Source organism: Pristiophorus japonicus, unplaced genomic scaffold (assembly GCF_044704955.1).
Source record: "Pristiophorus japonicus isolate sPriJap1 unplaced genomic scaffold, sPriJap1.hap1 HAP1_SCAFFOLD_465, whole genome shotgun sequence".
Taxonomy (NCBI): Eukaryota; Metazoa; Chordata; class Chondrichthyes; family Pristiophoridae; genus Pristiophorus; species Pristiophorus japonicus.
The window spans coordinates 374,486-400,383 of record NW_027254369.1 but is presented as its reverse complement, the minus strand read 5'-3'; the positions used below and the strand labels follow the sequence as shown (position 1 = coordinate 400,383).

The window sequence follows — 25,898 nt, the reverse complement described above, 5'->3', positions numbered from 1 at the left end:
GGATGTTGCACTTTATCAAGGAGGCTTTGAGGGTGTCCTTGAAACGTTTCCTCTGCCCACTTGGGGCTCGCTTGCCGTGTCGGAGCTCCGAGTAGAGCGCTTGATTTGGGAGTCTCGTGTCGGGGCATGCTGACAAACAGCAATGTGATAATGACCAGGTAATCTGTTTTTTTTGTTATGTTGGTTGAGGGATAAATATTGGTCAGGACACCAGGGATAACTCCCCTGCTCTTCTTTGAAGTAGTGCCACGGGATCTTTTACTTCCACTTGAGAGAGCAGACGGGGCCTCGGTTTAACGTCTCATTCGAAGGACGGCTCCTCCGACAGTGCAGCGCTCCCTCAACACTGCACTGGAGTGTCAGCCTGGACTTTTTTGTGTTCAAGTCCCTGGAGTGGGACTTGAACCCACAACCTTTTGATTCAGAGGCGAGAGTGCTGCCCACTGAGCCACAGCTGACATATAAGGAGATATATTAGGACAAGTGAGCCAAAGCTTGGCCAAAGAGGTAGAATTTGAGGAGCGTCTTAAAGGAGGAGAGAGAGATTGAGAAACGGAGAGGTTTAGGGAGGGAGTTCCAAGCTTAGGGCCCAGGCAGCTGAAGGCACGGCCACCAATGGTGGCGCGATGGAAATCGGAGATTATCAAGAGGCCAGAATTCGAGGTGCGCTAAGATCTTGGGGGGTTGTGGGGCTGGAGGAGGTTACAGAGATAGGGAGGGGGCAAGGCCATGGAGGGATTTGAAAGCAAGGATGAAAAGTTAAAATTCGAGGGGTTGCAATCCACCCAGTGCACTTCTCTTCTGGGCGGTAATCTTTTAGCCGCAAGCACAATAAGAGGAAGGCTTGCCGCTGTATCTTGCTTGAGGACCACGCTGGAGTCTCGCAACATGTTGCACCCTGGGGCGATGGGACAAAGATCTTCATCCCCCTCATGGCCAGCTCTTGATTTCAAACCATCCCACTTTAGATAGTTGCCGAACAAGAAATAAGGAAATAGCTGGATTTTTTTTATTGCGACTTTCACGACCACCGGACGTCCCAAGGGAGTATTGTTGTAATGTAGAAAATGCAGCGGCCAATTTGAGCACAGCAAGATCCCAAAAACAGCAATGTGACCAATGACCAGATAATGTGTTTCAGTGATGCTGATTGAGGGATAAATATTGGCCCCGGGACACCGGGGAGAACTCCCCTGCTCGTCATCAAAAAAGTGCAAGGGGGTCTATTGGGTCCAGCTCAGAGGGCAGACGGGGCCTCGGTTGAACAACTCATCTGAAAGACGGCACCCTCCAACAGTGCAGCACTCCCTCGGCACTGCACTGGGAGTGTCAGCCTAGATTTATGGGCTCAAGTCCCTAGAGTGGGATTTGAACCCACAACCTTCTGACTCAGAGGCGCGAGTGCTGCCCACTGAGCCACGGCTGGCACTAAATGTAAACTAGGCAGTGAAGGAAAAACGAATGGCCCACTAGTACTATTACGTCGGTGTATTTTAATAAGGCCCTTTCACTCAGTATATGGAGCATGGATAACCCTTGGAACATAGGTACAGGAGTAGGCCATTCGGCTCTTCGTTACTGCTCTGCCATTCAGTAGATCTAATATATCTGACAAAAACACTCCCATACTTTCCCGTGGGAAGGAACATAAGAACATGATCTACTGGGGACCAACTGGTGAAAGGCATGACTGATAATGTTTCCCTCAATCATCTCCAATAAGGATTGATGAGACCAAGTGTCTCCAGTCTTTCCCCTGACACGTGGGGCCAGCCTTCTCTTTGCTGCTTCTGGGTAGGGCAGAGGAAGCATAATCCTGCTGTCAGGAAGCCCTTGATCAGTACCGGTGGGTAGCACTCTCTCTCTCTCGCTTCGGAGTCAGAAGGTTGTGGGTTCGAGTCCCACTCCAGGGACTTGAACACAAAAATCCAGGCTGATACTCCAATGCAGTGCTAAGGGAGTGCTGCACTGTTGGAGGTGCCGTCTTTCGGATGAAACATTTAAATCGAATCTGCTTTCTTAAGTGGATGTGAAAGATCCCATGGCACTATGTCGAAGAAGAGCAGGGGAGTTATCCTCGGTGTCCTGGGGCAAATATTTATCCCTCAATCAACATAACAAAAATGGCTTACCTGATCACTATCACACTGCTGTTTGTGGGAGCTTGCTGTGCGTATATTGGCTGTTGCGTTTCCCACATTACTACACTTTAAAAGCACTTCATTGGCTGCAAAGCACTTTAAGACGCCTGGTAGTCGTGAAAGGCGCTATATAAATGCAAATCTTTCTTTCACCTGGCGTGGTCCCTGGGTGGAGCAGTACAGGCGAAACTCATTCCGGTGGCAGTTGTGATGGAGTGAGCAAGGATGAGCTAGGTGGGCTGAATAGCCTCCCTCAGTTGTGACCTTTGAAGTCTTTGTGACCTTGGAGTCATTTAAACCAATTAGATGATGTTCTTTGGTGGGGGGGGGAGCGATGGAGGGCTGTAGGTTTCTCGCGAAGAATGGACCGAATAGCGTTATTTATCCATGTTTATCTCGTGCCTTGTGATTTATTTATTATATTGGAAGGAAAGGAGCCTTTCTATTAGTATTCCCACTCTCCGTGTGCGTGCACCAACCGCAGTCAAGGACCTCAGTCAATGCCACTCAGAACCATTCTCTGGAGCCGACAGGGCGATAGACGTGTACTCGGCTGTGGTTTGGCAAATGTTCTCGCTGCAAATCACGGTCCAATTACTCCTGTTGGAAAATGAGTGTGATTCATTACCATGTAAGGACGGGACCGTGTCTAGCCGCAATGCCCCATGTGGTTGAATAGCCTACAACATCACTGTCAAGGCCCTACCCCAGTGAGACCCTCCAGTTCTGGCCTCTTGTCCATCACCCATGCCTTTGTTACCTCTAGACTTAACAACTCCAACTCACTCCTGGCTGGCCTCCCACATTCCAAACTATGTAAACTTGAGGTCATTCAAACTCAGCAGCCCGTGCCCTAACTCGCACCAAGTCCCGCTCACCCATCAACCCTGTGCTTTCTGACTGACATTGGCTCCCGGTTAAACAATGCCTCGATTTCAAAATTCTCATCCTTGTTTACAAATCCCTCCATGGCCTCGCCCCTCCCTATCTCTGTCATCTCTTTCAGCCCCACAACCCCACAAGATGTCTGCACTCCTCAAATTCTGCCCTTTTGAACATCCCTCATTATAACTGCTGAACCATTGGTGGCCGTGCCTTCAGTTGCCCGGACCCCAAGCTCTGGAACTCCCTCCTTAAACCTCTCCACCTCGCTACCTCTCTTTCCTCCTTTAAGACGCTCCTCAAAACCTACCTTTGCCTTAATTTCTTCTTTTGTGGCTTAGTGTCAAATTTATCTGCTTTGTCTAGTAACACTGCTGTGAAGCGTCTTGGGATGTTTTACTATGTTAAAGGCGCTATATCATTAAAAAAATGTATTATTATTATTATCCCCGATTTCCGTCACTCCATCTTTGGCCGCTGTGCCTTCAGCAGCCTGGGCCCCAAGCTCTGGGATTCTCTCCCTAAACCTCTTCGCCTCTCTACCCCTCTCTCCTTAAAACCTACCTCTTTGACCAAGCTTTTGCTCATTTGTCCTGATATCTCCCTATGTGGCTCGGTGTCACATTTTTATCTGATTTACGCTGCTGCGTGAAGCCCCTTGGGACGTTTTAACCGCGTTAGAAGGAGCTATATAAATGCAAGTTGTTGTTGTTGTTGTTTCTGGTTATCACCGTTGACAACGGCAAAGGTGGAGGACTCTGCCTGAGCACCAGGGGGAGCTGGCACTAATTTCAGGGGCAGCGGAGACGGCGTCACCTCTTGGGGCCCAGACACGCCTCGGCAACGGCTCACGCCCAGACCTCGCGGCTGGGAGATGTTAAGAGACAGACGGATCCTGGCTGTACGGTTAAACTCGCTTTTGGTTTTTCATGTTTGAGGTTGTAAAGAAAAGGGAGGGTGGGGGGGGGGGGCGTAATTTCAAAACGTTTCGGGCCTTCCTGCAGAATTGTTAACGTGTGTTTACCGGCTCGGAAAATTGGCAGACATTCCGGGGCCAGGGGAGGGGGAGAGGACATCAGGAGCGAAGGGAGAGGGGTGGGGGGGCATCTGGAGCGAAGGGGGAGTGGGAGGGAGGCATCCGGAGCGAGCGCAGACTCACCGCACGGCAGAAACGGTGGGGGGGGGGGGGGGGGCAAGGGATGAGGTCCAGTTACGGGGCTTTCTTGCTGGGGGAGGGGCAGGATCGGCAGTAAAAAGTAAGACTTACATTTATATAGCGCCTTTCATGACCACCAGTTGTCCCAAAGCGCTTGCCATTCAGGGAGTGCAACAACGGACTGATTCCTGGGACGGGGGGGGGGGGGGGAGATTGTCCTATGAGGAGAGATTGAGGAGATGAGGTCTATATTCCCGAGAGTTTAGAAGAATGAGAGGTGCTCTCATTGAAACATACAACATTCTCACAGGGCTTGACAGGGTAGATGCAGGGAGGATGTTTCCCCCGGGCTGGGGAGTCTAGAACCAGGGGTCACAGTCTCAGGATAAGGGGCCGGCCATTTAGGACTGAGATGAGGAGAAACCTCTTCACTCAGAGGGTGCTGAATCGTTGGAATTCTCTACCCCAGAGGGCTGTGGAGGCTCAGTCTTTGAATACATTCAAGACAGAGATCGATCGATTTTTGGACATTAAAGGAATCGAGGGATATGGGGATCGGGCGGGAAAGTGGAGTTGAGGTGGAAGATCAGCCATGATCTCATTGAATGGCGGAGCAGCCTCGAGGGGCCGAATGGCCGACTCCTGCTCCTAATTCTTATGAGAGGGAAGAAATTCGAAAACTATCTGACAGGAATGGATCAGTAAACAGATTTAATTCCTTACATCTATTTTATATTAAAGATCATTTCACACGGGTTTAAGTGTGCGGTGGCTGTAATCTCGATCTGTCTCCCACCTCTGTTGTCGATCTTGTGCTCAAGTTGCGGAGAACACTTCAGTGCAGTTGACTCTGTTCACAAGTACAAAGTGACATGAAGCTTGTAGCAATTTGTTCCATTATTAAAGAGTACCTTAGAATATACATAAGAACATAAGAACTAGGAGCAGGAGTAGGCCATACAGCCCCTCGAGCCTGCTCTGCCATTTAATATCTTTGGCTGATCTGATCTTGGTCTCAACTCCATTTCCCTGCCTGTTCCCCATAACCCTTTACTCCCTTATCGCTCAGAAATCTGTCTATCTCCACCTTAAGTATATTCAATGACCCAGCCTCCACAGCTCTCTGGGGCAGAGAATTCCAAAGATTCACGACCCTCTGAGGGAAGAAATTCCTCCTCATCTCCATCTTAAATGGTGACCCCTTTATTCTGAAACTATGCCCCACAGTACTAGATTCCCCCACGAGGGGAAACATCCTCTCTGCATCTACCCTGTCAAGCCCCCTCAGAATCTTATGTTTCAATAAGATCATCTCTCATTCTCCTAAACTCCAATGAGTATAAGCCCAACATGCTCAACCTTTCTTCACAACCACCTCATCTCAGGAATCAACCTAGTGAACCGTCTCTGAACAGCCCCTAATGCAAGTATATCCCTCTTTAAATACGGAGACCAAAACTGTACACAGTACTCCAGGTGTGGCCTCACCAATACCCTGTACAGCTGTAGCAGGAATTCTCTGCTTTTATATTCTATCCCTCTTGCAATAAAGGCCAACATTCCATTTGCCTTCCTGATTACTTGCTGTACCTGTGTACTAACTTTTTGTGTTTTATGTACTAGGACCCCCAGATGTCTCTGTATCGCAGCATTTTGTTGTCTCTTTCCATTTAAATAATAATTTGCTTCTTTATTCTTCCTACCAAAGTGGAAAACCGCACATTTTCAATTTCAAAATTCCCATCCTTGTTTACATATCACTCCATGGCCTCGCCCCTCCCTATCTCTGTAATCTTTTTCAGCCTCACAACCCTCCAAGATGTCTACGCTCCTCAAATTCTGGCCTCTTGAATATCCCTCATTATAACTGCTCAACGATCGGTGGCCGTGCCTTCAGCTGCTTGAGCCCCAAGCTCTGGAACTCCCTCCCTAAACCTCTCCGCCTCTCTACCTCTCTTTCCTCCTTTAAGGCGCTCCTTAAAACCTCCCTCTTTAAACAAGCTTTTGGTCATCTGCCGGAATTTCTTTGTTTGTGGCTCGGTGTCAAATTTATCTGTTTTGTCTTGTAACACTGTTGGGTTCAGCCCGACTGCCTGCCTCTCTTCCGTGGTTACATCCGAGCCAGGGTGTCCCTGGAGATGGAGCACGCGGTGTCCACCGGTACGCTCGCGGCCTTCCGCGAGAGATGGTGAACCCAGAGAGTGGTGAACCTGTGGAATTCTCTACCACAGAAAGTTGTTGAGGCCAATTCACTAAATATATTCAAAAAGGAGTTAGATGAAGTCCTTACTACTAGGGGAATCAAGGGGTATGGTGAGAAAGCAGGAATGGGGTACTGAAGTTGCATGTTCAGCCATGAACTCATTGAATGGCGGTGCAGGCTAGAAGGGCCGAATAGCCTACTCCTGCACCTATTTTCTATGTTTCTATGTTTCTATGTTTCTATGGGCGCCGGAGGGACTGGAGTGCATCATTACCCCCGGCAGCCAAATTTTAATTTGAACCACGTAATGTCGAAAGTTTAATTTGTTTAAGTTTGTCGGTTTTAGTGCTCTCCCCTTAATCAGGGGGCATTTGATTTAATGGTTTATTGTTTTACAGGTGCAACTAAAATAGTTATAGAGCTGTTGTGAAGCCCCTTGGGATGTTAAAGGCGCTATATAAATAAAAGTTATTATTATTTTCCCACATTATTCTCCTTCTGCCAAATTTTTGCCCATTCACTTAACCAATCTGTGTTGTTCTAAATAAACGCAAGGGCAGACCCCGCCGGTCTGCACTAAAATTCTCTCAAAAAACCACAGTGGGTGCGGGGCCTTACACTCCAGGTGTGTGCCTCGACCTTGGAACCAGGCCTGTGTGCAGTGACACTCGAGGGCAGTCCGGCCTGATGGCCCTTGGGAGAGTTGTTGCTGCTGCCATTCTCGGGCTAGTCTGGCCCGCCTCCCACCTTCCACCCTCCGTAACCTTCAGCTCATCCAAAACCCTGCTGTCCCATGTCCTAACTCGCACCGAGTCCCGCTCACCCATCACCCCCTGTGCTCTCTGCCCCGTGTCTGAACTCGCACCGAGTCCCGCTCACCCATCACCCCCTGTGCTCGCTGCCCCGTGTCTGGACTCGCACCGAGTCCCGCTCACCCATCACCCCCTGTGCTCGCTGCCCCGTGTCCTAACTCGCACCGAGTCCCGCTCACCCATCACCCCCTGTGCTCGCTGCCCCGTGTCCTAACTCGCACCGAGTCCCGGTGACCCATCACCCCCTGTGCTCGCTGCCCCGTGTCCTAACTCACACTGAGTCCCACTCACTCATCACCCCCTGTGCTCGCTGCCCCGTGTCCTAACTCGCACCGAGTCCCGCTCACCCATCACCCCCTGTGCTCGCTGCCCCCGTATCCTAACTTGCACCGAGTCCTGCTCACCCATCACCCCCTGTGCTCACTGCCCCGTGTCCTAACTCGCACCGAGTCCCGCTCACCCAGCACCCCCTGTGCTCGCTTGCAATGTATTTGCTTCAAGGGTTCTTTGCTTAAGAATTCATAGCAACACATTGCTATTAAGAACTAGTTGGTTTATTAGCAAAAGGTTTAACAACCACACTACACATTACCAGTTCATCCACCAGGCTCACAACCACCTGCCTCATCGTGGATCCCCCAAGCCCAACTGGCTGGGGTTTTATTGAGTCTTGTGAATACCACGTGACTGGCTAAGCCACTCCCAACTCAACAGCTCTACAACTATTTTGGTAGCAGCTTAAAATCAAGTGCCCCCTTTTAGTAAGGGCACTAGAACCCACAAATTTCCAAATTAACTGGGACCTTTAAATTTAAAATTTTGTTCCCGGAGGTGATGATGCACTCCAGTCCTCAACAGCTCTACAACTATTTTAAAGTTGAAACACTAATACAAGTGCCCCCTGATTAAAGTGGGGGCACTAAAACTGACACAATTAAACAAATTAAACTTTGGACAGTCAACTTAAATCAAATTAAAATGTGGTTGCCGGGAGATATAATAACTGGAAGAGCTAGAGGATTAAGGGATGACTCGATGAAACGTTTCACAAAGATCATTTGCCCAACATAGGTCAAACCCACGACCCTGAGTTTAAGAGTCTTGTACTCTACCGACTGAGCTAACCTGGCCTTGAACAGCTCTACAAACCTGTGAGCATACATATAGGACCGAGATGAGGAGAAACTTTTTCACCCAGAGAATTGTGAACCTGTGGAATTCTCTACCACAGAAAGTTGTTGAGTCCAATTCATTGGATATATTCAACAGGGAGTTAGATGTGGCCCTTACGGCTAAAGGGATCAGGGGGTATGGAGAGAAGGCAGGAATGGGGTACTGAAGTTGCATGATCAGCCATGATCATATTGAATGGTGTTGCAGGCTCGAAGGGCCGAATGGCCTGCTCCTGCACCTATATTCTATGTTTCTAAATTACGTCGCTGACCCACATCAGCTCCTGGTCCGGCAATGCCTTGATTTTAAAATTCACACCCTTATTTTGAACTCCCTCCATGGACTCGCCCCTCCCTATCTCTGTAACCTCCTCTAGCCCCACAACCTTCCGAGATCTCTGCGACCACAATTCTGGACTCTTGCGCAATCCCTGATTATAATCACTCCACCATTGGCGGCCGTGCCTTCAGCTGCCTGGGCCCCAAGCTCTGGAATTCCCTTCCTAAACCTCTCCACCTCTCTACCTCTCTCTCCTTAAAACCTACCTCTTTGACCAAACTTTCGGTCATCACTCCTAATATCCCTTTGTCTGGTTTGGTGTTACGAATTTAGTTTGACTAATCGCGCCTGTGAAGCACCTTGGGATGTCTTACTAGGGTAAAGGGTTATATAAATGCAAGTTGTTGTTGTAGGGACATTCCCGCTCCTCTTGCTCCCCAGTCAAAAAATGTTCTTTTTAAAAATTCATTTTTGGAACATGGGCATCACTGGCAAGGCCGGGATTTATTGCCCCTTCCTAGCTGCCCCTTGAGAAGATGTTTGGAGGGGGGGTCTTCCTCTTAAACCACCGCCGGCCGGGTGGTGAAGGTGTTCCCCCAATGGCGTTCGAGCTCCTTCACCACACGGACTGTGGTGGTTTGAGGGCAAGGCTAACCACCACCATCTGGAGGGCAGCTAGGGACGGGCAATAAATGCCCGTCTTGCCAGCGACGCCCATATCCCGAGAATTAATTTTTTTAAAGAGTAGGGAATTCCAGGAAAGAAAAAAAAAGAAAGACATGCATTTATATAGCGCCTTTCAAGACCTTAGGACGTCTCAAAGCACTTTACAGCCAATGAAGTATTTTTGAAGTGTAGTCACTGTTGTAATGTAGGAAATGCCAATTTGCACACAGCAAGCTCCCACAAACAGCAATGTGATAATGACCAGATAATCTGTTTTTGTGATGTTGATTGAGGTATAGATATTGGCCCCAGGACATCGGGGATAACTCCCCTAATCTTCTTCGAAATAGTGCCATGGGATCTTTTACATCCACCTGAGAGAGCAGATGGAGCCTCGGTTTATCATCTCATCCGAAAGATGGCACCTGCGACAGTGCAGCACTCCCTCAGTACTGCCCCTCCGACAGTGCAACAATCCCTCAGTACTGCCCCTCCAACAGTGCAGCACTCCCTCAGTACTGCCCCTCCAGCAGTGCAGCAATCCTTCAGTACTGCCCCTCCAGCAGTGCAGCACTCCCTCAGTACTGCCCCTCCGACAGTGCAGCGCTCCCTCAGCACTGCCCCTCCGACAGTGCGGCGCTCCCTCAGTACTGCCCCTCCGACAGTGCAGCAATCCCTCAGTACTGCCCCTCCGACAGTGCAGCACTCCCTCAGTACTCCCCCTCCAACAGTGCAGCACTCCCTCGGAATTGCCCCTCCAACAGTGCCGTGCTCCCTCAGCACTGCCCCTCCGACAGTGCAACGCTCCCTCAGTACTGCCCCTCCAATAGTGCAGCATTCCCTCGGTATTGCCCCTCCGACAGTGCAGCACTCCCTCAGTACTGGCACTGGAAGTGTCAGCCTAGATATTTGTGCTCAAGTCTCTGGAGTGGGACTTGAACCCAACGGTGATGAAGGAACAGTGATGTAGGTCCAGGTGTGAGCAGGAGAGGAATTCGAGGGGACTTTGAGAGCAGGGGTATCTGAGAGTGAATCCCAATCACTTGGCTCATGATGTTCTTGCTTGTTGCCTCCAGGAGAAAGAGAGTACGAAGATGCGGCCACGATTGGAGACGGGCTATTCGTATTCCTCCAAGGAGGCTCAGCTTCGCTCTTCCCGGAGTCCGGCTATATCCCAATCCAGGGAACCAGGTGAGTGCAGCATTCGACAGGCCTGCAGCTCCATCTCTCAGAGCCTCCTCCCCGCTCCCAATGCCTCAGTTCAGGAACGCACCCCCTGGTGTGGTGCTGAGTCATCGAATTATCCCCGCTGTCGCCCCAGAGACCGGGAGGGGTCAGCTGACTTCACGACAAGTAGTCCTCCAAGAATTGGCCTCAGCACCCATGGCTACAGAGGGATACAGTATCAGCCCACGATTCCTTCCCTCTGGGTGGCTAGATCGTGGATGATGGGAAGGGTTGTGAAGCCTGCGTTGAGCAAATAAGAACGTAAGAATTAGGAGCAGGGGTAGTCCACTCGGCCCCTCGAGCCTGCTCTGCCATTCAATGAGACCATGGCTGATCTTCAAACGCAACTCCACTTTCCCACCTGATCTCCATATCGCTTGATTCCCCTAGAGTGCAAAAATCTCAACCTTGAATATGGTCAACAACTAAGCATCCACAGGCCTCTGGGGTAGAGAATTCCAAAGATTCACAACCCTCTGAGTGAAGAACTTCTTCATCTCAGTCTTAAATGGCCGACCCCTTATCCTGAGGCTATGCGCCCTGGTTCTAGACTCTCCAACACGGGGGAAACAACCTCTCAGCATCTGCCCTGTCAATGCCCCTCAGAATCTTGTATGTTTCAATGAGATCACCTCTCTACACAATCTACACAATCTCTCCTCATAGGACAGCCCTCTCATCCCAGGGATCAATCCTGTGAACCTACGTTGCACCGCCTCTAAGGCAAGTATGTCCTTCCTCAGATAAGGAGAGCAAAGTAGCCCGATCACTCTCACTGTCTAGGCCCATAAATGAAGAATGATCACTGGGGTGAGGGCCCAGACCATGGCTGGATGCCAGGGGTTGAGCTTCACAGTGCCTTCAGGAGAGGAAAGAGGGAAAATTGGGAGCAAACAGGGCCTCTTCCATGTGAACTGTTCACTTTTCCAGAGAAGTTCAGTATAAGCAGACTTTGAATTGCTTTGTGATCTTGGTTATTTCTACTCCCGTTTTATCTCGTGTTTGCCTCCTCTTCCCTCACAGCGAGGGCGATCTGGGCCACCAATTTCCCCAGTGCCAGATAGACTAGTGAGGTCCACACTCGGTGGGACAGGGCTCTCACTGTGGGAATGGTTCTCCTCTCATTATGGGACAGGCCCCTCACTGTGGGACAAAGCTCTCACTCTGGGACAGGGCCTCACTGTGGGACAGGGCCTCACTGTGGGACAGGCCCCTCACTGTGGGACATGCCCCTCACTGTGGGACAGGCCCCTCACTGTGGTACAGGGCCTCACTGTGGGACAGGCCCCTCACTGTGGGACAGGCCCCTCACTGTGGGACAGGCCCCTCACTGTGGGACAGGCCCCTCACTGTGGGACAGGACCTCACTGTGGGACAGGCCCCTCACTGTGGTACAGGGCCTCACTGTGGGACAGGCCCCTCACTGTGGGACAGGCCCCTCACTGTGGGACAGGGCCTCACTGTGGGACAGGCCCCTCACTGTGGTACAGGGCCTCACTGTGGGACAGGCCCCTCACTCTGGGACAGGCCCCTCACTCTGGGACAGGGCCTCACTGTGGGACAGGCCCCTCACTGTGGGACAGGGCCTCACTCTGGGACAGGCCCCTCACTCTGGGACAGGGCCTCACTGTGGGACAGGCCCCTCACTATGGGACAGGGCTCTCGCTGTGGGACAGGCCCCTCACTGTGGGACAGGGCCTCACTGTGGGACAGGCCCCTCACTGTGGGACAGGCCCCTCACTGTGGGACAGGGCCCTCACTGTGGGACAGGCCCCTCACTGTGGGACAGGGCCCTCACTGTGGGACAGGCCCCTCACTGTGGGACAGGCCCCTCACTGTGGGACAGGGCCCTTGCTCCACGTAATTTGTATCATCTCTGTGTATAATTGATCATTGTTTAATTTTTTAATTAATTTGCAAAAACATTTTGAGATGAAGAGGGCGATTTTCGATTCCTCTCCGTTGTGGTGGAATCCCTTTAATTCTGTTCTTTTCCTCCACCTCAGAATCTGAAACCTCCCTGGAGATCCAAGAGGAAAAAGAAAATCTGGAGCCCAACCACTTGTACGTATGAACAGAACCCCCTCAGGAGCCCGCCTCGCTCAGCTCACTATAAATGGATCAGCCAACGGGGTGCTTACAATCAGCCTTTATTAAGAGGGTAGTTGTGTCAGCTGTGGCTCAGTGGGCAGCACTCTCGCCTTTGAGTCAGAAGGTTGTGGGTTCAAGTCCCACGCCAGGGACTTGAGCACAACATCTAGGCTGACACTCCCAGTGCAGTGCTGAGGGAGCACTACACTGTCGGAGGTGCCGTCTTTCGGATTAGGAAAAGAGGAGGTGCAACGAGACCTGGGTGTCATGGTTCATCAGTCATTGAAAGTTGGCATGCAAGTACAGCAGGCGGTGAAGGCGGCAAATGGTATGTTGGCCTTCATAGCTAGGGGATTTGAGTATAGGAGCAGGGAGGTCTTACTGCAGTTGTACAGGTCCTTGGTGAGGCCTCACCTGGAATATTGTGTTCAGTTTTGGTCTCCTAATCTGAGGAAGGACGTTCTTGCTATTGAGGGAGTGCAGCGAAGGTTCACCAGACTGATTCCCGGGATGGCAGGACTGACATATTGAGGAGAGACTGGATCAACTGGGCCTTTAAGCATTGGCGTTTAGAAGGATGAGAGGGGATCTCATAGAAACGTGTAAGATTCTGATGGGACGGGACAGGTTAGATGCGAGTAGAATGTTCCCGATGTTGGGGAAGTCCAGAATCAGGGGACACAGTCTTAGGATAAAGGGTAGGCCATTTAGGACTGAGATGAGGAGAAACTTCTTCACTCAGAGAGTTGTTAACCTGTGGAATTCCCTGCAGCAGAGAGTTGTTGATGCCAGTTCATTGGATATATTCAAGAGGGAGTTAGATATGGCCCTTACGGCTAAAGGGATCAAGGGGTATGGAGAGAAAGCAGGAAAAGGGTACTGAGAAAATGATCAGCCATGATCTTATTGAATGGTGGTGCAGGCTCGAAGGGCCGAATGGCCTACTCCTGCACCTATTGTCTATGTTTCTATGTATGAGACGTTAAACCGAGGCCCCGTGCTCTCTCAAGTGGACTTAAAAGATCCCATGGCACTATTTTGAAGAAGAGCAGGTGAGTTATCCCTGGTGTCCTGGCCAATATTTAAATCAACATCACAAAAAAACAGATTATCTGGTCATTATCACTTTACTGTGTGTGGGAGCTTGCTGTGCACAAGTTGGCTGCTGCGTTTCCCACATTACAATAGTCACTACACTTCAAAAGTACTTCATTGGCTGTAAAGCACTTTGAGATGTCCGGTGGTTGTGAAAGGCGCTATATAAATGCAAGTCTTTCTTTCGTTTGAACACTGTTGTGCAGGCAGTTCCGTCCGTCACTTGCTCCCTCTCCCTAACCGCTATCCGCTATCACCAACCTGCTCACTGACTCCAGTCCCGGGGTTGCTGCCGTGTGAGGCTCTATTTAGTTAACTTCAGAGTGAACAGCTTTTCTCCCTCAGTGACATTTATCGACAGGCCTAAGGCATACTGTGCCGGAGAGAAAGAAAGAAAGGCTTGCATTTATATAGCGTCTTTCACAACCACCGGACATCTCAAAGTGCTTTACAGCCAATCAAGTGCTTTTTGGAGAGTAATCGCAGTTGTAAGTGCAGGAAACGAGACAGCCAATTTGCACACAGCAAGCTCCCACAAACAGCAATATTGTAATGACCAGATGATCTGCTTTTTTGTGATGTTGACTGAGGGATAAATATTGGCCCAGGACACCAGGGATAACAGGGATAACTCCCGCTGTTCTTCTTCGAAATAATGCCATGGGGTCTTTTATATCCACCCGAGAGGGCAGACGGGGCCTCGGTTTAACAGCGCATCTGAAAGATAGCCCCTCCGACAGTGCAGCACTACCTCAGCACTGCCAGCCTGGATTTTTGTGCTGCCAGTCCCTGGAGTGGGACTATGAACCCACAACCTTCGGATTCAGACGCATGAGAGTGCTACCCACTGAGCCACAGCTGGCACTCCAGCAGACTGCTGTGATTGAAAAGAGTTAGATAGAAAATGAGGTAAATTAAGTAGCAGTGGTTAGTTTGGTGGCATCAAAGGTGGGGGGGTTTGAACCCTGTAGCTTGTCAGAGGAAGGGGGTCACAGTTTCAGGATAAGGGGTCGGCCGTTTAGGACTGAGATGAGGAGGAATTTCTTCACTCAAATGGTGGTGAATCTTTGGAATTCTCTGCCCCAGCGGGCTGTGGATGCTGAATCGTTGAGTATATTCAAGGCAGAGATGGATTTTTTGGACACCAAGGGAATCAGGGGATATGAGGAGAGTGCGGGAAGGTAGAGTTGAGGTCGAAGATCAGCCATGATCGCATTGAATGGCGGAGCAGGCTCGAAGGGCCGAATGGCCTACTCCTGCTCCTAATTCTTATTATGTGGACAAATCCACTCGCATTTGCTTTTTAACCCCTCCCCCCCCCCCCCCACAAATGTGCTCAACGCGGTTGGGATACAGTTCCTCGGGTGCCAGTACCAAGGGCACTGAGGCCAAAATCTAGCAGCGCCGACTGCCGCTGCCCTGGCTGAACTCAGCCTTGACCAGGGATCGAACCTACGACCTTCCTGGTCTGTTTGACTCTGCTGAGCCACCAGGGGGCGCTGCCGCCGGGGTGGGGGGGGGGGGTGGGGCGGGGGTTGACAACAAAAAACAAAATGGATGCCGTTCAAGTCAATGTTGTTGATTAAGTGGTTTTCTCTTTCCTTGTCTTCCAGGTTGGTTCAGCAAGTGCTTCAAGAACTCAAGGCCTTTCATGGGTTAGTCACACTTCGTTTGTCCTTTTCACAATTGACTGCGAGAGGTTTCAGTGGCAAGGTTTCGAAGGTTTCGAAAATCTAGTCAGAAAGTTGCATCCAAAAGGGAATTGGATCTATACTTGAAAAGGAAAATTTTTCAGGGCTGTGGGGAAAGAGCGAGGGGGGTGTGGGACTAACTGGATCGCTCTTTCAAAGAGCCGGCACAGGCACAATGGGCCGAATGGCTGCCTCCTGTGCTGGCTGATTCACAGGCACAATGTAAAGCCATCAGCCGGTGATGGAGCCTCCCTTGTCCTACCAGGAACATCGATGCCTGTCTCCCCGTTAACTGCTTGGGATAAAAGACACCCTCAAACAGGCAGCACACAGGCACGTGCCGTCAGGGTAGAGTATGTTTCCCCTCGTGGGGGAATCTAGAACTCGGGGGCATCGTTTCAGAATAAGGGGCCGCTCATTTAAAACGGAGATGAGGAGGTATTTCTTCTCTCAGAGGGTCGTGAATCTTTGGAATTCTCTGCCCCAGAGAGCTGGGTCATTGAGTATATTTAAGGTGGAGATAGACAGATTTTTGAACGATAAGGGGGGTCAAGGGTTATGGGGAGCGGGCGGGGAAGTGGTGTTGAGGCCAAGATCAGATCAGGCATGATCTTATTGAATGGCGGAGCAGGCTCGAGGGGCCGAATGGCCGACTCCTGCTCCTATTTCTTATGTTCTTATGTCATTACATCAGGAGGACTGGACACTTCCCTCGCCTACTTCCCTCGCACTTAGTCACATGGGTACTCCCAGTAAGCATGCCCCTCCTCTTACAAAATGATTCACCCTCCCTGGAAGAACCCCTTCCCAGGGGATCATCGGGAAATCAGATAGACTCACCCCAACCCCCCCCCCCCCCAAACATCTCACCAGCTGGAATGGATACACCTCTACAGAGAGATGCATTGTCCTCTCACGGATTGCTTCCTCTCAACTCCTTTTTTTCCTCTCCCTATCTCCCTCGCTTGAACACTTATCACTTTCTTTGCCAAGTTTAGAACGGACTCGGGGCCAGGCTAGGGGAGGGTTCATGACCCCAAAGTTTTGATGATGCAGGTTCATCAAAAAAAACCTCAACAACTGCCAACTCCAAGCCGTGAGTCGCAGACGTCTGCGTAACGTGAGATGTGACGTGTGGTGAGTGTAGCGAGCTCGGAAGGAAGAGGTGACTTTGGACCCATGGTTTCCAAAGCTGTCCAGCATTGGGGGGGGTTTCCTTGTCTCGTGTCTGGGTCTGTTGCAGACTAACTGATGGAGACTGAGAAATCTAGAAACATAGAAAGTGGTGGTGCAGGAGTAGGCCATTCGGTCCTTCGAGCCTGCACCACCATTCAATATGATCATGGCTGATCATGCAACTTCAGTACCCCACTCCTGCTTTCTCTCCATACCCCTTGATCCCTTTAGCCGTAAGGGCCACATCTAACTCCCTTTTGAATACATCTAATGAATTGGCCTCAACAACTTTCTGTGGTAGAGAATTGCACAGGTTCACAACTCTCTGAGTGAAGAAGTTTCTCCTCATCTCGGTCCTAAATGGCTTACCCCTTATCCTTAGACTGTGACCCCTGGTTCTGGACTTCCCCAACATCGGGAACATTCTTCCTGCATCTAAGCTGTCCAATCCCGTCAGAATTTTATATGTTTCTACGAGATCCCCTCTCATTCTTCTATGAGATCCCCTCTCATTGCTGTGATCAACCGAGAACTCCATAATCGTTGTATCGAGTGACTGCCAGGTAGGTATACCGGGATGGACCTTGGTCTTTTCTCATCTTTGCAATTCCTCCGTTCCTTTGGAGGGAACCCAGGCATGAAGCCATTGGCTTGGGCAGTGTCTGTGCCCCGTTAGTCCCAGCGAGGGAGGGATAAAGCTGCTTTAAAAATGGTTCAGTCGATGGCTAATTCTGTTTCCAATCTTTCCTCCCCATCCTCCTGCCCCCCCAGACAGTGCAACGGTGCAGCAAGCAGGTGAGCAGGTTTCAGCGTGCGTCTCCTTCCCCTGCTGCTTATGTTGCTTTGCGACCCTGTTCCCTGCCAGTGCTAACCTGCGCTCGTTGTGTTCTCGGACACTCTGTTTCTCAGCCAGCGTTCCTGCATTGTTCTCAGTCAAAGGGGAGCTCCAGTACTGTTTAAAGGGCTTGTTTTTTTTTGTTAAACGAGCGATTTCACCCAGCGGCTCATGAGTACCATTTAGCATTCGGTGCGTCGCTGATACGATCGGCGCGGTCCCAGCCTGCAAGACCATCAGCAGGTCGGGCCCACTGCAGGGAGCAGCGCGTGCCGCTGCAGGAGGACGATAGCTACGAAGCCAGGTCGCTGATTGGAGTGCGGGGCAGGCACAGCAGGAGGGGCGAAGGAGCGGCAAGAGTCTGTAGATGGAAGTGACCGGGACCCGAGTGAGGCGTGAATCTGAGGCCCGGCAGAGGCGAGGGCCCAGGGGCAGCACGGGCCAGCCCACACTGCGACATGTGTATGCTCTAGGTCCGTGCAGCAGAGCAGGTCTCCAGTCGTCTTGGTTAATATTAGGCTCATAATAAAGGATGAAACTGAGTACTGTATGCAATGAGCAAGTGTGACCTTAGCTCCTTTAATTAGACTCCAGAGTGCAGGTAACGCGTGGGAGGCCTGCTTATATACAGTGCTCCTAAGGGATGCTGGGATCCCTTGGGACTCCAACAGGTAGGCCCTCTGGTGGTGGTGTGACACAGGTTGCCAAGGGTTACATACATAACATCCATCCCTTGCCACTGGACCAAGACCTGGCTCTGTCAAGCCCCGTGTGGTGGCTGGTGTGCAACGGCCACCCCACGTTAAAAAAAATCCACGCACAGGCATCTTCCACCCTTCAGGCTGTAATTCGGGACCTGGAATATTAGGCCCTTTATTGAAACACCTGTGAACTCATCCCTTTTTCGGCGTGGAAGCAAGTCATCCTCGCTTCGAGGGACTGCCTATGATGATGATGATACGATCACACCCAGACTCTTCCCCCCCCCGGGTCTCTCCAGATTCGGTTGAATGGAGCCACCCTGCCGATGGGTGTCAGATCCCCTGGGGTGGGGCAGGGGGTGGGGGCAGAAGAGAGGGACAAATCGGCTAGGATTCAGGGACAGGAGTCCTAGCTGATTGTTCCCTCTCCTCCGTCCCCACTCCCCACCCCACCTCTGCTGGTCAGTGAGTCAAAGCAGGCATCGGACTTCACCGTGATTCCCCTCAAGATAAGAAAAGAAAGACTTGCATTTCTATAGCGCCCTTCCCGACCTCGGGATGACCCCACGCGCTTTACAGCCAATCCAGTATTTTTGAAGTGTAGTCACTGTAAACGGTGAGAGATTGGGAAGTGTTGGTGTTCAGAGGGACCTGGGTGTCCTTGTACACCAATCACTGAAAGTTAGCCCTGCAGGTACAGCAAGCAATTAGGAAAGTGAATGGTATGTTGGCCTTTATTACAAGAGGATTTGAGTACAAGAGCAAGGATATCTAATTGCAATTATATAGAGCCCTGGTGAGACCACACCTGGAGTATTGTGCACAGTTTTGGTCTCCTTACCTAAGGAAGGATATACTTGTCATAGAGGGAGTGCAACCAAGGTTCACCAGACTGATTCCTGGGATGGGGGGATTGTCCTATGAGGAGAGATTGAGCAGTCTAGGTCTATATTCTCTGGAGTTTAGAAGAATGAGAGGTGCTCTCATTGAAACATACAACATTCTTACAGGGCTTGACAGGGTAGATGCAGGGAGGATGTTTCCCCCGGGCTGAGGAGTCTAGAACCAGGGGTCAGTCTCTGAATAAGGGGTCGGCCATTTAGGACTGAGACGAGGAGAAACTTCTTCACTCAGAGGGCTGTGAATCTTTGGAATTCTCTGCCCCAGAGGGTTGTGGAGGCTCAGTCGTTGAGTATATTCAAGACCGAGGTCGATAGATTTTTGAATATCAAGGGAATCGAGAGATACAGGGACAGTGCAGGAAAGTGGAGTTGAGGTAGAAGATCAGCCATGATCTCATTGAATGGCGGAGCAGGCTCGAGGGGCCAAATGGCCTACTCCTGCTCCTATTTCTTAGGTTCTTATGTTCCCTCTAAGCCGCGCGGTAATGAGAAAGGTCCCACACGGGCCACTTACCGGCTTTCTCACTGTAAGTACCGCACATGAGCAGAAATTTAAAGCGACCATGCGGTAAAAGCGAGACGCTGCGCGGATTACGGGCAACATTGGTCCCTGTTGTAATGTGGGAAACGCGGCAGCCAATTTGCGCACAGCAAGCTCCCACAAACAGCAATGTGATAGTGACCAGATATAATCTGTTTTAGTGAAGTTGATTGAGGGATAAATATTGGCCCCAGGACACCGGGGATAACTCCCCTGCTCTGCTTGGAAACTAGTACCGTGGGATCTTTTACATCCACCTGAGAGGGTAGACAGGGGCCTTGGTTTGATATCTCATCTGACAACGCAGCACCCCCTCGGTACTGCACTGGGTGTGTCAGACTCGATTTTGTGCTCGAGTCTCTGTGGAGTGGGACTCGAACCCACAGCCCTTCTGACCCGGAGCCGAGGGTGCTACCCACTGAGCCACGGCTGACATTCAGTTGCAAGGCTCTTCCAGTACGCAATATTAAGGCTCGCCAGATGAAGAATGGGTACTTCGACGAGGCACCCAAGTTGCAGGAGCAGGAATCAAACGCCCACCACGTGTTAGTGACTTCAGGAGAGAAGGGAATAAAAAAATCTGGTATGGGAAATCGTCAGTGAATCATTGTGACTAACCTGTGAGCATCACTAGCGACTAAATGTTGACTTCCTTCAGCATTTTAACTGCAAAGTAGTCAGGCGTCAGACACTTCCTGATCACTACTTGAATGATTTGTATCCCCTGGAAGAATGGCAGTGGCGTATCCAGGATGGGCTGCTGAGAATTAGCTGAGAGAAAATTGCCGTGAGGTGAAAGTGGACTAACTAGGCACAAGTGACTGAAGTATCAGCCGTTACCTAGTTCGGTTATGAGTGGCCATGAGGCAGGGGGACTGAACGTGACTTCGTGGGCATGACCCTATGTAGATCCCGTAGACTGTATTCTGTTGGTTCGCGAAGGAATCAGATTGCTCTCTCTTTCTGAAAAGTATTTGTTTTCATCCAAAGTTCAACCAGAGGTTTTCCAAGGATTGCATCTGGCTGATTTGTCTGCTAACCATTTGTGTACTGGCTCCAGATCGCTGTTTTTGAACTGATTTGATGTCTTGCTTCTCCCGCTGCTTTCTGTATATAACTCTATCTGCAAATAAATCTGAATGATCGTTTAGCCTGTTGTGGAAAGTGTCTAACGTCGAAGTGACCTCATCTGGGAACAATACAAGGGTTCTTTATTCACCCAGGGCATGCTATGCCCAAATATTTTGGACAAAACGCCATGTTCTGGCAAAAGCAAGTGAGGGCTTGCCTATGTACACTGACCTTTTGTGTTGGTTTTGAGAAAAAGTATCTGGAGTCTTACTCAATGCCACTGAAATCAGTCTAATTCCTTCACCAGATTATGTTTAGGCAACCCAGATTTTTTTATTCGTTCCTGGGATGTGGACACACTGGCAAGTCCAGCATTTATTGCCCATCCCCAGTAGCCCTTGAAAAGGTGGTGGTGAGCCGTCTTTTTGAACCGCTGTAGTCCGTGTGGTGAAGGTACTCCCACAGTGCTGTTAGGGAGGGAGTTCCAGGATTTTGCAATAGTGAAGTGTGAATGGGGCAGAGACCCCCTGTAAATACTGACACACTCCCGGGGGACCCCCTGTAAATGACACAGTCCTGGGAACCCCCTGTAAATACTGACACACTCCCGGGGATCCCTGTAAATAATGACACGCTCCCAAGGACCCCTATAAACACTGACACACTCCCAGGGACCCCTGTAAATGACACACTCCCGGGAACCCACTGTAAATACTGACACACTCCCAGGGACCCCCTGTAAATACTGACACACTCCCTGGGACCCCTGTAAATACTGACACACTCCCGGGGACCCCCTGTAAATACTGACACACTCCCGGGGACCCCCTGTAAATACTGACACACTCCCAGGGACCCCCTGTAAATACTGACACACTCCCGGGGAACCCCAGCAAATACTGACACACTCCCTGGGACCCCTGTAAATACTGACACACTCCCGGGGACCTCCAGTAAATACTGACACACTCCCAAAGACCCCCTGTCGGTGCTGACACACACCCAGGGACCACTGTATATACTGACACACTCCTGGGGACCCCCTGTAAATATTGACACACTCCCGGGGACTCCCTGTAAATACTGACACACTCCTGGGGACCCCCTGTACATACTGACACACTCCCGGGACCCCCTGTAAATACTGACACACTCCCGGGGACCCCCCTGTAAATACTGACACACTCCCGGGGACCCCCCGATAAATACTGACATAGCTGGGGACCCCTGTACATACTGACACACTCCCGGGGACCCCCCTGTAAATACTGACTCATTCCCGGGGACCCCTGTAAATACTGACACACTCCCAGGGACCCCCTGTACATACTGACACACTCCTGGGGACCCCCTGTAAATACTGACACACTCCCAGGGACCCCCTGTAAATACTGACACACTCCCAGGGACCCCCTGTAAATACTGACACACTCCCGGGGATTCCCTGTAAATACTGACACACTCCCGGGGACCCCCTGTAAATACTGACACATTCCCGAGGACCCCCTGTAAATACTGACACACTCCCGGGGACCCCCCGATAAATACTGACATAGCTGGGGACCCCTGTACATACTGACACACTCCCGGGGACCCCCCTGTAAATACTGACTCATTCCCGGGGACCCCTGTAAATACTGACACACTCCCAGGGACCCCCTGTACATACTGACACACTCCTGGGGACCCCCTGTAAATACTGACACACTCCCGGGGACCCCCTGTAAATACTGACACACTCCCAGGGACCCCCTGTAAATACTGACACACTCCCGGGGACCCCCTGTAAATACTGACACACTCCCTGGGACCCCCCTGTAAATACTGACACACTCTCGAGGACCCCCTGTAAATGCTGACACACTTGCACAGATTAAGAAACACGGCAGCCAATTTGGCAGAGCAAGGACCCACAAACTGTACATGCCCAGGTAATCTGTTCCAGTGGTGTTAACATTAAAGATTGAGAGCTCCCCTGCTCTTCATCAAATAGTGCCATGGGATTTTTTACATCCACCTGCGAGGGCAGACGGGGCCTCGGTTTAATGTTTCAATTGAAACACGGCACATCTGACAGTGCGGCGCTCCCTCTGTACTACCCCTCCAATAGTGCGTCACTCTCTCAGTACTGCCCCTCCAACAGTGCAGCACTCACTCAGTACTGTTGCTCCGACAGTGCAGCACTCTCTCAGTACTGCTCCTCTGACAGTGCAGCATTCCCTCAGTCCTGCCCCTCCGACAGTGCAGCACTCCCTCAGTACTGTCCCTCTGACAGTGCAGCACTCCCTCAGTACTGCCCCCCAACAGTGCAGCGCTCCCTCAGTACTGCCCCATGACAGTGCAGTGCTCCTTTAGTACTGCCCCCCGACAGTGCAGCGCTCCCTCAGTACTGCCTCTCCGACAGTGCAGCGCTCCCTCAGTACTGCCCCTCCGACAGTGCAGCACTCCCTCGGTACTGCCCCCCGACAGTGCAGCGCTCCCTCAGTATTGCCCCTCCGACAGTGCAGCGCTCCCTCAGTACTGCCCCTCCGACAGTGCGGCACTCTCTCGGTACTGCCCCTCCGACAGTGCAGCGCTCCCTCGGTACTGCCCCTCCGACAGTGCAGCGTTCCCTCAGTCCTGCCCTCCGACAGTGCAGCACTCCCTCAGTACTGCCCCTCCGACAGTGCAGCACTCCCTCAGTACTGCGACAGTGCAGCACTCCCTCAGTCCTGCCCTCCGACAGTGCAGCACTCCCTCAGTACTGCCCCTCCGACAGTGCAGCACTCCCTCAGTACTGCGACAGTGCAGCGTTCCCTCAGTCCTGCCCTCCGACAGTGCAGCACTCCCTCAGTACTGCCCCTCCGACAGTGCAGCACTCCCTCAGTACTGCGACAGTGCAGCACTCCCTCAGTACTGCAGTGGGAGTGTCAGCTTGGATTTTCAACCCAAGTCTGTGGAGTGGGATTTTTGACTTGGAGGCGAGAGAATGCTAACCACTGAGCCACGGCTGACACACTACAGAAAAAGTCTCCTCATTCTGTCATCTCTAAAGACCGTAAGCGACAATTCCTGGGAACCGACCTCATGCCTCAAATTGCCCCTAGTTTAGCACAAACAGTCTCACCCCGAGAGGTCACAGGCGTGGCAGGATGGGGAAACAGAAATGCCATTCTCATGCAGTAGGAGTTCCCCTTCTCGCATTGAATGCAAGGTGAATTATTGGGGCGGCGTAGAGAGAACTTATCCCTCTGTATCAAACCCGCGCTTTACCTGATCTGGAAGTGCTTGATGCCAACGCTGGCTACAGAAATGTTGTGCCAACCGTGTAAGTGATGGACGGCGGCGTGAGTAATGGGAATCATGAATTCTCGGCAATGGGCGTCCTCAGTTACTGATCAGAGATGCAAGGGCTACCGGATGAACGACTTTATTCTCGAAAGTTGTTAACTATCAGCGAGCGTGTGTTGAAGAGTTGCTTCAGTCATGTGAAATGGCAGAGTGGATTTGGCCCCCTGTGTACATAAGAACATAAGAATTAGGAGCAGGAGTCGGCCATTCGGCCCCTCGAGCCTGCTCCGCCATTCAATGGGATCATGGCTGATCTTCGACCTCAACTCCACTTTCCCACCCGATCCCCATATCCCTCGATTCCCTTAATATCCAAAAATCTATCGAAATCAGTCTTGAATATACTCAACGACTGAGCCTCCAGAGCCCGCTAGGGGACAGAATTCCAAAGATTCACCATCCTCTGAGTGAAGAAGTTTCTCCTCATCTCAGTCCTAAATTCTGAGACTGTGACCCCTGGTTCTAGACTCCCCGGCCAGGGGAAACATCCTCCCTGTCAAGCCCTGTAAGAATTCTACATGTTGTGCAATGGGATGAGTGCTGCCCTCTGTAGAGGGAGTGAGGTAGTACGGGCTGACCATTCTGTATCTCTAAGCGTTGACTCCCCTACGCGCAGATTCTAAGCTGTGCTGTGCACCCACCAGGGAGCCAGTGTGGAGCAGTGCCTACTGAAAGTGCCGTAACCTACAGGGCTACGGACCAAGAGCTGGAAAGTGGGATTAGGCAGGATAGCTCTTGGTCGGCCGGCGCAGACACGTTGGGCTGAAATTTCTATGATTCTACTCATTTGCCAAGCTCGCATATTATGTTGTATATTTTCCCCTGTACGTCACTCCAGTGCACTTGCTGCAGCTTCTGTACACGGAGCAGTAAGGAACTTCCCATTCCTCCTCCGGAAACCAGCTTTTTTTGTGGCACGTTTCTGCAGCTGAGCCGCGGAGCCTCGGTCGGCCTGTTTGACGGGGTCGCGTTGTGCGCGCCTTGCCGTGTGTACCGTGTTCTCATTGGTGGTTCTCTCCGCAGTGCAAGAGCAGCCTCCGGGTCCACCCAGCTGAAGCGCTCGGCCTCCCCACACGACCTCACCTGGATGGAGTTCCTGGCAGAGTAGGTTTCTGCATGCTTATCTTTGCTTCATGTCACCGACACGCAGGGGGTGGCAGAGGATGACGTAGAATTCACAGCATGGAACCAGGCCGTTCGGCCTAACGGGTGGTGTCCATGCTCAACACAAGTCTCCTTCCATCCTGACTTCATGGAATCGTACAGCTTTGGAGGGGGTACAGAGACGATTCACGAGGCTGATTCCGGAGATGAGGGGGTTACCTTATGATGATAGATTGAGTAGACTGGGTCTTCACTCCTGGGAGTTCAGAAGGATGAGGGGTGATCTTATAGAAACATTTAAAATAATGAAAGGGATAGACAAGATAGAGGCAGAGAGGTTGTTTCCACTGGTCGGGGAGACTAGAACTAGGGGGCACAGCCTCAAAATACGGGGGAGCCAATTTAAAACCGAGTTGAGAAGGAATTTCTTCTCCCAGAGGGTTGTGAATCTGTGGAATTCTCTGCCCGAGGAAGCAGTTGAGGCTAGCTCATTGAATGTATTCAAGTCACAGATAGATAGATTTTTAACCAATAAGGGAATTAAGGGTTACGGGGAGCGGGCGGGTAAGTGGAGCTGAGTCCACGGCCAGATCAGCCATGATCTTGTTGAATGGCGGAGCAGGCTCGAGGGGCTAGATGGCCTACTCCTGTTCCGAATTCTTATGTTCTTATGAAGGATGCCATTTGGCCCATCGTGCCTGTGCCAGCTCTTTGAAAGAACGATCCAATTAGTCCCACTGCCCTGCACTTTCCCCATACCCCGGCAAATTTTCCCCCCTTCAAGTATTTATCCAATTCCCTTTTGAAAGTTTGAATCTGCTC

General features: G+C 51.1%; 1 protein-coding gene across 3 annotated transcripts in view; it reads left to right on the top strand.

Annotated features, from left to right (window-relative positions):
- arhgef18b (rho/rac guanine nucleotide exchange factor (GEF) 18b) overlaps window positions 1–25,898 on the top strand; it is a 242,069-nt gene that overhangs the window by 92,286 nt on the left and 123,885 nt on the right. For 2 of the 3 annotated variants that reach the window (XM_070873404.1, XM_070873405.1), the window contains 5 exons: window positions 10,389–10,503; window positions 12,546–12,603; window positions 15,339–15,380; window positions 17,364–17,387; window positions 24,996–25,076. In XM_070873404.1, coding sequence (XP_070729505.1) covers window positions 10,389–10,503; window positions 12,546–12,603; window positions 15,339–15,380; window positions 17,364–17,387; window positions 24,996–25,076 — 320 coding nt within the window. The other variant, XM_070873406.1, reaches the window with a different exon arrangement.